Genomic DNA, 12,055 nt, shown 5'->3' with positions numbered 1-12,055 from the left:
ACAGGTGCCTGAAGGCCTTGAGGAGGGAAGGAGGTGGAGGAGGTGGTGGTGGAGGAGGAGGAGGAGGAGGAGGAGGAGGAGATGGAGGAGGTGGTCGTGATGATGATGATGATGATAATGATGATGATGATGATGATGGAGGAGCTGGTGATGGTGGAGGAGGTGGAGGAGGTGGTGGTGGTGGTGGTGGCGACGACCACAGAAGCATTTCCCCCGAGGCCCCTGACGTGTGACGAGGGCCCAGCTGGAGACTTAATTAGACATGACGACAACAACAAAAACAACAACATGAAGACGGCACTTGCTATAAATGAACTTAGTTGCAAACTCTATAGATTGTGCCAACGCAAAGACACTGAATAAAATGAATGAGACACTCAAAATACAATATATATCTAGTAATTCTCAATAATGGCGTTTTCTGTATCATTTTAAAGGAATATGTTTCTTATTTTCGAAAATTGGTTTGTTGTGCATAGACAATTGGATGAGGTCCAATAAGCAAAACATTGATTGATTCTACGCTGTTAAATCCCAATCATTGAAGCTCATGTATGTATTTTGAATTTTGCAGTCATTACAAATGTTTTCTAATTATAAACAATGTGGCTGTCATGCTTTCTGCATTTCAATTCAATCAGACTTCTGCAATGAACAAACGTCTTGCTCGGAACTCTGCTCTTGTGAAATGTAAAGTGAGAATGTACGTTATTTTCGAGTACTACTGTGTGAATGTACGGTCTTTCCTTTCATAGCCCGTCTATGTAACGGATACTTACGACAAGAAAGTAATCAATGAATTGGGCCCCAAATATCTCTCTCCAGTGTCTTGTGGAAACACAGATCATTACTAAACCCAGTTTCATCTCCGTCAATCCACCTTAACGTTTTCGCTTTTGGCCTGTCACAAAAGCAGTCTGTCCCTCCATATTGTTGCACTGTTGTATTTTAGGGTCCTTGGTTGAATCGCCATCCCATCATTGTCTTCTCTTGCTTCTTCAACCCGCTGCACGTTTCAGTTCCCAGCCATAAACCAGCGGGTTCAAAAGCCTCTCCACTGAGCTGCTGGGGGAGCAGAACTTCTCTCAATCCGGAGCTCAGCCGACCTCCTCTGCTGCCGGTGCTGGCGGTGGTGGCGGTGGCGGTGGTGGTGGTGGCGGTGGTGGTGGTGGTGGTGGGGTGGGGATGCAGAGATGCTGTAGAACGGTCATCATGTCAGACGTACCAACCAGAATCAAGTCTCCCAGGGTTGGTTGAGCCCGTCGTAATCAGTGCAGCCTAAGCGTCCAAATAGACGATTGTGACTTAAGTTTGTAACACGGCCACAGAAAAGACCCCAATCATTTACTTTACTACAAATCTAGCCAAATTGGCCCTATGTTTATTTCTACTTGGTTTATGCAAATGTTGCCTTATCTCCTGACTAAGCTAGTGGTGTATATATACACTTTATACCTTATACACCTTTACAACTTATAGGGCTCTGAGGATGCAATGCATGCTCTAAATGTGATGATGCATGGATGCGCCAGAAACCAGATATGCACAGTGTTATTTCCACACAAAAATACTTTTCTTTGCATTGGCTGTAAATAGACTGAACATCTACTTCACCTACACATCTGGTGGCTGACGTATACATGGCCCTACGTAGCTCTATATTCCTTTCATTTATCACTACTGTGTCCAGAACATAGGCCGCCTAGTCGTCGTTTCCTCCTCACCCCAAACCCAACCCCCATTCACAGCTGCTGCGAGCCTTCATCCACGACATGCTCCTTCTTGACCCCCCCCCCCCCCCCCCCCCCCCCCCCCCCCCATGCGCCAAACTTGTTAAAGAACTAAGACATCAATAAAGAAATAAGCGTCGCTGGCTGAGTTAGATTGGTTTCTGCCTCCTATTCTATCTACAATCTTTATTGTATGTGTCTTTGAATCGTGCTGTGAACCCCTACACTTGAAAAGTGCCGTTTATTTTCCCAAACAAACGTGGCCAACACCTCCGATGGGTTGGGAGTAAATAAGCCTTTGGGGGCGGTGCTGGTGGTGCTGATGCGAGCATCACCGCGCGCTGCAGAGAGCGAAGCCCGCTCAGCCAATAGGAAAACAAGCGGCGTTAATAAATAATGAAAGGCTGATGTGCTGATGTCAGGGGTACATCCGACTCCAGTGCAGCATTTCATGGTGCAGGGTGGTCACGCCGTGCCATCTGCCTTCGCCTGTCTGGGTTTTTCTTCTTCTTCTTCTTCCTCTTCTTCCGAGATTACCCTCGCCTCACACATGCACGCCAGACAAGGAGAAGGAAGCTGCAACCAGTTGTCAAGATGTGGACGTTGTTGCGTTGTGTGTGCGTTGTGTTATTCTCGTGTCTGTGTCAACCGGCGCATCTGAAGAAGATCCGGTGTCCTTCGACATGCAGTTGCTCCAAAGAGTCGATTATCTGCGTCGGGGGCACCAACGTGCCGAGGATTAGTCCCAACGACATCAATTCGCTGTGAGTAGTCTTGCCCGAAAAAACCTGCAAAAAAATAAACTGCAGCCGTTGTTTTCATTTGCTTTCAGATGTGCACGGTTTGGACTGGAGGAGCCCGTTTTAATGCAGTATCTTTTTACGCAGCAATCTCAACATGCAGGCTGTGTGCGTCCAAGTTATGGCTGTAGTTAACTTGTCAATCAACGTTATTGTGTGGGAGGCCTGATCTGGATGCCTGACGGGAGCCTTGATCCGAGTGTCCAGTTTGTTTTGGGTTATTTTCATTATCCCCCCCCCCCCCCCCCCCCCCCATTATAGCTGTGGTTCTTGTTGATGGTGTCTGCCCGTGCTGTTCTGCAGGAGCCTGGTGAACGGAACCTTCTCAGAGATCAAGGAGGCGATGTTCTCCCACATGCAGTCCCTCCAACTCCTGTAAGTCTTCTTTATCAATGCAACCCTTTTCCCATCTCGCCCAGCGATAGGCCCACGGGCGTTTCATGTGTTTTCTGGTGCAGTCAGATATGTGCAAGAAAGGAAAAGGGATCCCGTTTTTTTGGGGGAGGAGGGTGGTTGAGGTTTAATGGTGAAGGTGTTAGGGTTAGGTACTACAGGCCGATTGGTTCCTGTTGGTATAGGACTGATCCCATCCTCACCAGACCAGGTCTTCACAGGGGACACAGGGTTTCATTATTGCAGTTGGAGTCGGCTCAGGTTTGTTAATCACAGCTAAGAGTCTCAAAGGGCTCACAGGCCCACATTACATTACATAACAAAACGTTTAATGACATTACATTACGTTATATGATACCTCAAGCCTTCTAAAAGGCCCACCCCCCCCCCCTTATATACACAATGCTTTATAATATATAAAGCATTGTGTATATAAAAGAGTGTAAAATAACTAAAGCTGTTTAAAATATATAAAGCATTGTATAAAACAGTGTTAAATATATAAAGTATTGTAAAATATCTAAAGCAATGTCAAATATCTAAAGCATTGACAAATATCTAAAGCAATATTATATTAAAAATATATAAAGCATTGTATATATACAACATTGTAAAATATATAAAGTATTGTCAAATATCTAAAGCAATGTCAAATATATAAAGCATTGTAAAATATATAAATCATTGCTAAACATCTAAAGCACTTAAAAATATCTCAAAATCAACAACAGTAACGATAATGGCCATCAGCATATGTTCAAACGTCTATTGGTTCTTCGAAACAGATTTGTATCGGGATGTTTCATGATTCAGACTTTTAGGTGAAGCCAAACCAAAAGCATCTAAGTTGGCCTTCCCTCACATCAGGAATCAGTTTGATCTGTGCCATCGGCGGTGGACGTCAGGGCTCACGGAAGAGGCCTGCAAGTCATCGAGGCTCATTGTTATCAGGAATGACATGGCTGGTTGTTGTTTCTGTGTTTTGGCACATCCATGTCGAGTGTGGGCCTGGAGCAGAGACTAGTTCTTTTATTAACACGATTACTCTTGGACAGTATGACACAATACAGCTTGATACGATACAATCCAAAACTGTATAGTAGAGTACAATGTGGTGGGTACAACTTGAAACGATAGAGTATCCCTCAAGTACAGTAGAGTAGCCTCCTAAAAGTACAGTCAATATTATGCAGTATCATGACATCTAAGTCTACTTTAAAACAAAGTTAGAGTTATTGAGTCGTTTAGCGGTTACTTTTCTATCACAAGTGGAGAAAGGTGTGGTCTGAGGCATCTTGCAAATGCTGGGGTTTCGAACCGGGGACCTTTATAGCTGGGAGGCAAACACCCCAACCTCTCTACGGCAGACTAGTTTACGATTCTCCTCGAACAACACAACCAGAGTGCTGAGTGTTATCCCGAATCAGCAGTTCTGCGTTGGAACTCGGTGTACATTAGAACAACCATAATCAAAGTGGCATCCGGTTGGGAGAGGGGATAGAGCCCAACGCATCAGGAATGGATTATTCTATCGATGCCCGCGGCGGTCTGAAAGGCCAGGTGACGGTGGTGAGTGAACAGGGTGTTCTCTGGATCAGTCTGCTCCCTTAGACCTCTGAACGGCGCTTTGAGGTTGGTTCAACTTCTGCTGACCAGTTGAACCTGTGTTCACCAAACAATGTGAATCTCAACACCTTTTTTTTTAACATTTGTTGTTATTTACAGAATTATTTAGTGTCCACAATAGATAGAAAACAATGGTTGAAGGTTATTAGGGTATAAGTCAGATGGGTGTGAATTTGTAATGGTGATGTTGTTTATGGGGTAATTCAGCAAATAAAGATAGAAATATAGATTTCAAAAATATAAAATGTAAATATATATTAAATATATTTGTACACACAGTAGCCTACTTAAATGCCTCGATCATCATGTGACACAAAAAAATAGAATATATTAATAAAATAAGCACTATAATTATAATTTGAAAAGTTAAACAAATATATCACTGCATCCCAGGGCAAATTCCATATTCAAACAGTTCACTTATGGATAAAGAATGTGATGTCTCTATTTTTTTTGTCTCACACTGCAAGGGAATGTCAGTTGCGAGGTAAAAAAACAAAAAAACAAAACACCTTTTTTTTTCTTCTTCAATTCAAGCAATGTGATATGCTGACTCCCTCTGGTCTCGGTTCTGTCAGCAGTCATCTCTGGGCTTGTAAGGACGATCTGTGTCCTGTCATGTTCTGTTATGATGGCCTGGCCCCCCCTCTGGTCACCGGGCAGTGTGTTAACTCAAGCAGATAGGAATACATTGGCATGTAGTCAATTAGCAGACGCTTTGATCAAAAGCCACTCACGAGTGATTACTGAGAGTAACCCTCGTTTACAGCGATCAATACCGGAGCGGCTACAAAAAGTGCTGCCTGAGCGAGTTTGTGAAACAAGGGAAACGACCGGACAGAGTGCAGAGTAGCTTTAGGAATCGGATGGAACTATGTATCTTTCTTTATTTGATAAATGTTAAGTGTTTCATGTTATCTTCCTATTCGGCTAATCATTCTCTATGGTAGATGTGTTCCGGGTAATTCCTGTGGGTAAGACGTGTGGCATTATGCAACGCGAAATCTATAGCTACATTACAAAATCTGGTTCTGTTTTAACCACATGAAACAGTGAACAGATCTTTTATGCTTTGCCACGTGGCCGTGTGTGATTCTTGTCCTGCCTGTGCCTTGCAGACTCCTGAATTCCAATTCTCTAACCACTATACGAGATGACGCCTTCTCTGGCCTGCCACACCTGGAATACCTGTGAGTCTTTGTCACTTTCAGAGTCATGACACCGCCGTCCGATAGAGCAGTATGTATGGACTTCAAAGAATGATGATCATACAACTATCTGGTTGTGAAGGAGACAATGTCAAATATCATATCCGATGTTTGTATGTGCCGCATTTCCTTTTCGGCTGTATTTGGCTTCCCAACACACGACTTATATCATTCTCAACATGGCACCGCTATATTTGACAGATTCATTGAGAGCAACCAACTGGAGACGGCATCAAAGTATTCCTTCAGGGGACTCCGGGACTTGACTCACCTGTAAGTTGTTCTATTAATGGCACTGAAATCATTATCCTTTTAGTTAAGAACTCTCTGTGTCACAGCAGTCAACCGAAACAAACAGCAAACATCCAATTGCAAAATTGGCAATGCTTCAAGCATTCAGTGTCTAATCTTCATGAATACATGCACTGTCCTTTTCCTGATTCTTTAAAGAAAGTTACTCTGGTGTATCCATTGCATAAATGTTATTTGTCATGTTGGCTTAAAATGATGGGTTACCTGTATCTTGTTCATATTGTCTCATTTGTTTTTTTCTTTTGCAGGTCTTTGGCAAACAACAAGATAAAGGCCTTGCCCAGGGATCTCTTCATTGACCTGGACTCATTGATCGAGCTGTAGGTTTGGCTTTGTGACTGCTGTACCAACAGCTGCCCTGTATTCAACTTTCTTGCATGTGCTTTGATTTTATGGTTGTAGTTTTTTTGCTTTGAGAAAAAGAGGCTTTGTTTGGGTTGCTCGGATTAGTCAACTGCAGAGAGGGTTCGAATCCCATCCATGAGGTTCTAGGTTTGATCCACTCTCCTCCGTCTTGTAAGCATCCATGAGAGTGAGGCCTGACCCCCCCCATCCCACAGGGGGAGGTCAAAGATACCATGACTTATCCCTGTCTTCTCTGTGAGTCACTTTGGACCAAACGGCCGCATGTATAAATAGCGGAACGGCGGGACGTTTTGAACGCCCCCCCGCTCTACGGACGTATCGCCTCACATGTGACCTTCTTCCCAGGGACCTGCGCGGCAACGCCTTTGAGTGCGACTGCCGGGCAAAGTGGCTGATGTCGTGGCTGAAGAGCACCAACGCCACAGTGTCCGATGTCCTGTGTGCCGGGCCGGAGGCCATGAAGGGCAAGCGGCTCAATGACATGAGCAGCCTGCACAACGAGTGTACCTCCACGGGTGAGGCCGGTCAAAACCCCCGGAGCTGAGGCTCGGAGCCGCCGCCCGTCCCCTTCTCGCTGTTCTTAGCCTCAGCCCCCCCCCCATTTAACATTTAGCAGACACTTTTATCCAAAGCGACTTACAAGAAGTACATTTGTCAGACGAAAGAGAAACAACAATATATGGCTGTGGGTACAGTAAGGATGTTCATAGAAGTGCCAGTCGCTAGCTTAACCTGTTCCCCGTATACAAAAAAGACAGCTAAGATAAGATGCTACACAATGCTAGGTACTAGTTTTAATAAGTGAGTAAGAGGGGTATGGGGAGGGGGGGTGTGCTCTGTGCCCCCACCGTACGTTCAAAGCGTTGTGTCTCCCCACAGATTTCACTCTCCACCAGTCCGTGGCCTCGGAATCACTGTCGGTGGACACGTTCACATACAAGAATGACGTCTACGTGGCTATTGCTGCTCCCAACACTGAGAGCTGCATGGTTATGCAATGGGACCACATCGAGATGAATTTTAGGACGTACGACAATATCACAGGTGTGGTTATGTCCTGACGAGAACTGATAACCTCCATTGTTTCATTGCCAATGTTTGTATCAAAATATCAGCAGTAGTTTTTTGATGTGCTTTATTCACAAGTTGCCTGTGCATAACATAACATCCTTTTCCATGATATTCCACCCTACTTTTTTGGTTGAACACGTCGCCCCTCTCCCCCCCTCCAGGCCAGTCCATTGTGGGGTGCAAAGCTGTGGTTATCCAGAGCCTGGTGTTTGTCATCGTGGCCCAGCTCTTTGGCGGCTCCCACATTTACCAGTTTGACGAAGACCAGAGCAGATTCAACAAGTTCCAGGACATCGAGGTGTCCAAGATCTCCAAGCCCAACGACATTGAAACCTTCCAGATCGCCGGCGACTGGTTCTTTGTGATCGCCGACAGCTCCAAGGCGGGCCTGTCCACGCTGTACAAGTGGAACGACAAGGGCTTCTACTCGCACCAGTCGCTGCACGAGTGGTTCCGCGACACGGACGCAGAGTTCCTGGACGTGGACGGCAAGGCCCACCTCATCCTGGCCAGCCGCTCCCAGGTGCCGGTCATCTACCAGTGGAGCCGCAGCAACCAGAAGTTCGTCCAGCAAGGCGAGATCCCCAACATGGAGGACGTGGTGGCGGTGAAACACTTTCGGGTCAAGGAGGAACTCTACCTGGCCATGACGCGCTACATCGGGGACTCCAAGCTGCTGCACTGGGGCGCCAAGCAGTTTGTGGAGATCCAGGCGCTGCCGTCGCGAGGCTCCATGATCCTGCAGCCCTTCTCCTTCAAGGAGCGCCACTACCTGGCGCTGGGCAGCGACTACACCTTCTCGCAGATCTACCTGTGGGACACGCAGGAGAAACAGTTTGAGCGCTTCAAGGAGGTATACATCCAGGCGCCGCGCTCCTTCACCCTGGTATCCACCGGCCGCAGGGACTTTATCTTCTCCTCCAGCTTCAAGGGCAACACTCAGATCTTCGAGCACATCATCATTGACTTGAGCTTGTGAGTGCGACCGGGGTGTCCAGAGAGCCGGGCGACGGGCCCCATTGCATCCAAAGTCTTCCACTCTACACGTGCGCTTTCCTTTTTTCTGTAAACGCAGAAGTAGAGGGAAGGGATACGACAAACGTCCTAAGTTATTGGTATGATTTAATTCTGTATTATTTCTGTAAATAGTAAACTTCTAGGTCGGATCCTAGTCTTTTTATCAGACTGGATATCTTTAGCTTCTGTCCAACCTGCTTAGTCTCATGGCTTGTCATTAGTTGTGAAGTGCAAGCATATCAAAAAGGTTTTGACACACTTAAGGCTTGACAAACCCACCTATCTACATTTCAATCCTCTGCCAAACAAAATAAATAATTTTTCAGCCTTACATGAGCATGGAATGATAAAAATGCATTAATTTTGCAAGGATTTTAATGTTCCATACGTTTGTACCAGCACGACACTGGTCCAACTTTATCCCACATACTTGACTTTCTGTTTTAGTTCAGCCAAGACAGTAAGGATTGTGGTTGCTCATCAGTGTAAAATTACCTTGTCTAACCCAGTGAAACTGCATCGCCCCCTACTGGCTGGGAAGGCTCAAAACACTCCCTTGCTTTGAAATCAGGGGAACGTCTCCGAAGCACAAACCTTTAGCTTTGGTTTCTGCCAGGAAGTGGTATCTAGTCATTATTTTATCATACTTTTGATATGATGTATTAAGAGTTAGGGGGGCATAGCTTTTGTGTCCAGAGGTAGAATAGTTTACTGTAATTTTTTGTAGTGCAAAGAAAAATAACCACTCAGAGGTTGAATAGGAACAAATCGTAGGAGCTACATTAGAATTCATTAGTAAATAAACAGATGTTTTTGGTGGAGGACCACATGCATCATTTAGCATTTACATAGGCCTATTCATGAACATATTTCTTGGGATCCAGATCCAGTTTGAGGCAGAATTTAGCATTTGCATCTCTTGTAAACACAAGGAGGTATTGAACTACACCCGCCTGTGTTGAAATGCCTTTCCTGTCATTAATACCTTTTCCTTTCCCTCGAAATGATGAATGTGGAAAATAACAACAAGTGTATGATCATAAACTAGTTTTTGCATCTAAAAATTATGCATTTTGCAACAGCATGGCATTCCTCAACAGAATGTTTAGCAAAAGATTTTTTGTGATACAACATTGACATTCTCCAAGCAAAGAATGTTTACCTATGCTGAAGGAATGCCTTTGACCGGGGCGGGATTGATATCCAGGCTGTATCATATCGTTCGGATTATGTTTTTAAACTAACTAACTTTAAGCCTGGTGAATGTTTCTCTAAAACGATACTGTAAACGATCTACTAAATATCAAAATAAATACGATTTACAACTATAATCTAAAATGGTTCTGTAATCTGTAATCTGATTATTTACCATGTGCCATGCAGTAGACGTGCTAATACACATGCACACATAGTAAACCAGTACGGACATATTTATTAATAGTTTGTACAGTTTGTGAGTGTGTGTGTGTGTGTGTGTGTGTGTGTGTGTGTGTGTGTGTGTGTGTGTGTGTGTGTGTGTGTGTGTGTGTGTGTCACAATGCTTATCACTTATTGTAACAAATGCACTTATTGTAAGTCGCTTTGGATAAAAGCGTCTGCTAAATGCCCTAAATGTAAATGTAAATGTAAACAATGCAGTGTATGAAAGGGCTCTTAGGAAACACTCCCAAAACCCTCAGGGAAGGAACCCTGAGAAGGAACGCAGTTGAGGGATCTCTCCTTCCAGGTAGCGTTGGGAGTGCTGACACAAACAGTAACATAGGCCATGTAGGATTTAGACAAACTACAGGTAACTTTACAATTTTCATATGCAAGAGATTTGCTTTCTTCTGACAAATGTACTTATTGTAAGTCGTTTTGAATAAAAGCATCTGCTTAATGCCCTAAATGTCAAATTAAGATACTTTCTAATCTTTGAGGGAAAAGGTTATCATCTTTTTCACATTGTTTTAAATCAAACCATGAAGTGTTTATCTGGAGAAACATGTTGACACAATTGACGGAAGTAACATGTTTATAATGGTGTCCTGTTATTAATGTTTTTGTTCACTCTAATTCCCTCAAAAATTTCATCTTTCAAAGATGTAAGTACCTTAAATTATTTAAGGACAATGTGTGCATTCAAGTTTTCTAATAGTAGTTTGTAAAGATAGAAACAATGGTTTGACTCAAAGACAAACCACAGGGAGAAATTATTTATCTCAAAATAGTGTATTGTGCCCGATTGTTTTTAATTCATTTTAATGATATTTTCTATAAGGAACCTGTAAAATGATCTGATAACTATACTGTACAATTCCATACCACTGAGCTTACTATTTCACTCCACAGTGTTGCATCCGGCCCCGAGAAGAACGGGGTTCAGTAATTGAAGGCCGGTACTTTGCGAATCGCTTGCTGCATGGCATGCCCATACATGGTCATCTTCCTCTGCCACCAAGTGGAGAGGTTCCTGTCACAGCTGCACCGCTTTGGGATAACGAGGTGACGGCTGATCAGCCACAACAAGGACCCAATCAGAGACCATGTGGTCCTAGACCGACCGTCGGAGGACAGGAGTACGTAAGGGGTGACGATGGCAGTATTGACCCGGTGGGGTTACTCTTGTTTGAACTTTATTTGAGTGCCTCCAGTTCCTCAACCCTGTTCAAGGTGACGTATTACACCACCAGGTGTGAGTGTGATTAGCCGTTACAAGCCGTTTTGAAAATCTCCCTTTTCTGACTTTACAATTGGGCGTGTCCACCTAGAAGTGTGCTGGATAGATCAGTCTAGCAGCCTACCCAGTGGACTGTAGCAAACGTTCCTTGTCTAGCCGTCATACATCTAGGTGGAAACGCCAACTTGTGGTGTCAGAAGAGGCATATTTTCAAAATGTCTTGTAACGGTTAATCACAGTCACACCTGGTGGTACAATATGTCACCTTTCAATAAAAGCTTTTGAATTTGATTCCTTTGGTTAGGGTGGACCCTGGTAGTTATCAAGTTTAGCCACGTGAGCATTCCCCAGCCCGGCGGTTTTCCACAACAGGTCTTGTAAAGAGAAGACATGGATTTCTTCACACAGTTGCAAACTCCAATTGACAAACAAAACGTGTGTGTGTGTGTGTGTGTGTGTGTGTGTGTGTGTGTGTTATGATTTCAAAGATGTTTGTGGAAAGGCACGTTTGGCTGATTTTGGCCTAAGCAGAAAATTGCCCATTGGTCAGACTTTCTTCCGCACAAGAGGTGCTGGAAGAAAGTGCTGGATGGCCAGAGAGACTATAGATGAGGATGTTGATGTACCATGCAAGATGAGCACTGACATACAGGTTTGTGTTGTGTAAAACTAATTGGTGAGTTGGAGTGTTTTCACCTGGAATATCTTTCATTAATTTTTTCCTTTTTCATGTAGGTGGCAGGGATGTTGACATACTAAATCCTATCTGGAGGACGGCATCCTTTTGGCAGAGGCTGTAAATGTGAGGGCAACCTTTTTTGATGGTTTGTATAGTCTTGATCATGTTCAGGATTTGATCACAAAGGATCTTGT

General features: G+C 44.2%; 2 protein-coding genes across 2 annotated transcripts in view; both read left to right on the top strand.

Annotated features, from left to right (window-relative positions):
* Positions 1-233, top strand: part of sepsecs (Sep (O-phosphoserine) tRNA:Sec (selenocysteine) tRNA synthase) — a gene marked incomplete at its 3' end in the record, with an annotated part of 11,824 nt that extends 11,591 nt beyond the window's left edge. The window contains exon 12 of the mRNA XM_079757679.1: positions 1-233. This exon is cut by the window's left edge and continues 152 nt beyond it. Coding sequence (XP_079613805.1) covers positions 1-233 — 233 coding nt within the window.
* A 1,732-nt stretch (positions 234-1,965) lies between these two features.
* On the top strand, positions 1,966-9,724 carry lgi2a (leucine-rich repeat LGI family, member 2a). Its single transcript, XM_079758488.1, has 8 exons — positions 1,966-2,494; positions 2,834-2,905; positions 5,668-5,739; positions 5,959-6,030; positions 6,318-6,389; positions 6,781-6,950; positions 7,315-7,479; positions 7,668-9,724. The coding sequence occupies exons 1-8, from the start codon at positions 2,325-2,327 to the stop codon at positions 8,483-8,485; spliced, it is 1,611 nt and encodes a 536-aa protein (XP_079614614.1). The 5' UTR covers positions 1,966-2,324; the 3' UTR covers positions 8,486-9,724.
* The last annotated feature ends 2,331 nt before the right edge of the window (positions 9,725-12,055 follow it).

This window comes from Pollachius pollachius, assembly GCF_949987615.1.
Source record: "Pollachius pollachius genome assembly, chromosome: 20".
NCBI classification, from domain to species: Eukaryota; Metazoa; Chordata; class Actinopteri; order Gadiformes; family Gadidae; genus Pollachius; species Pollachius pollachius.
The sequence above is the reverse complement of the archived record's forward strand: the minus strand, read 5'-3'. Positions and strand labels throughout refer to the sequence as shown.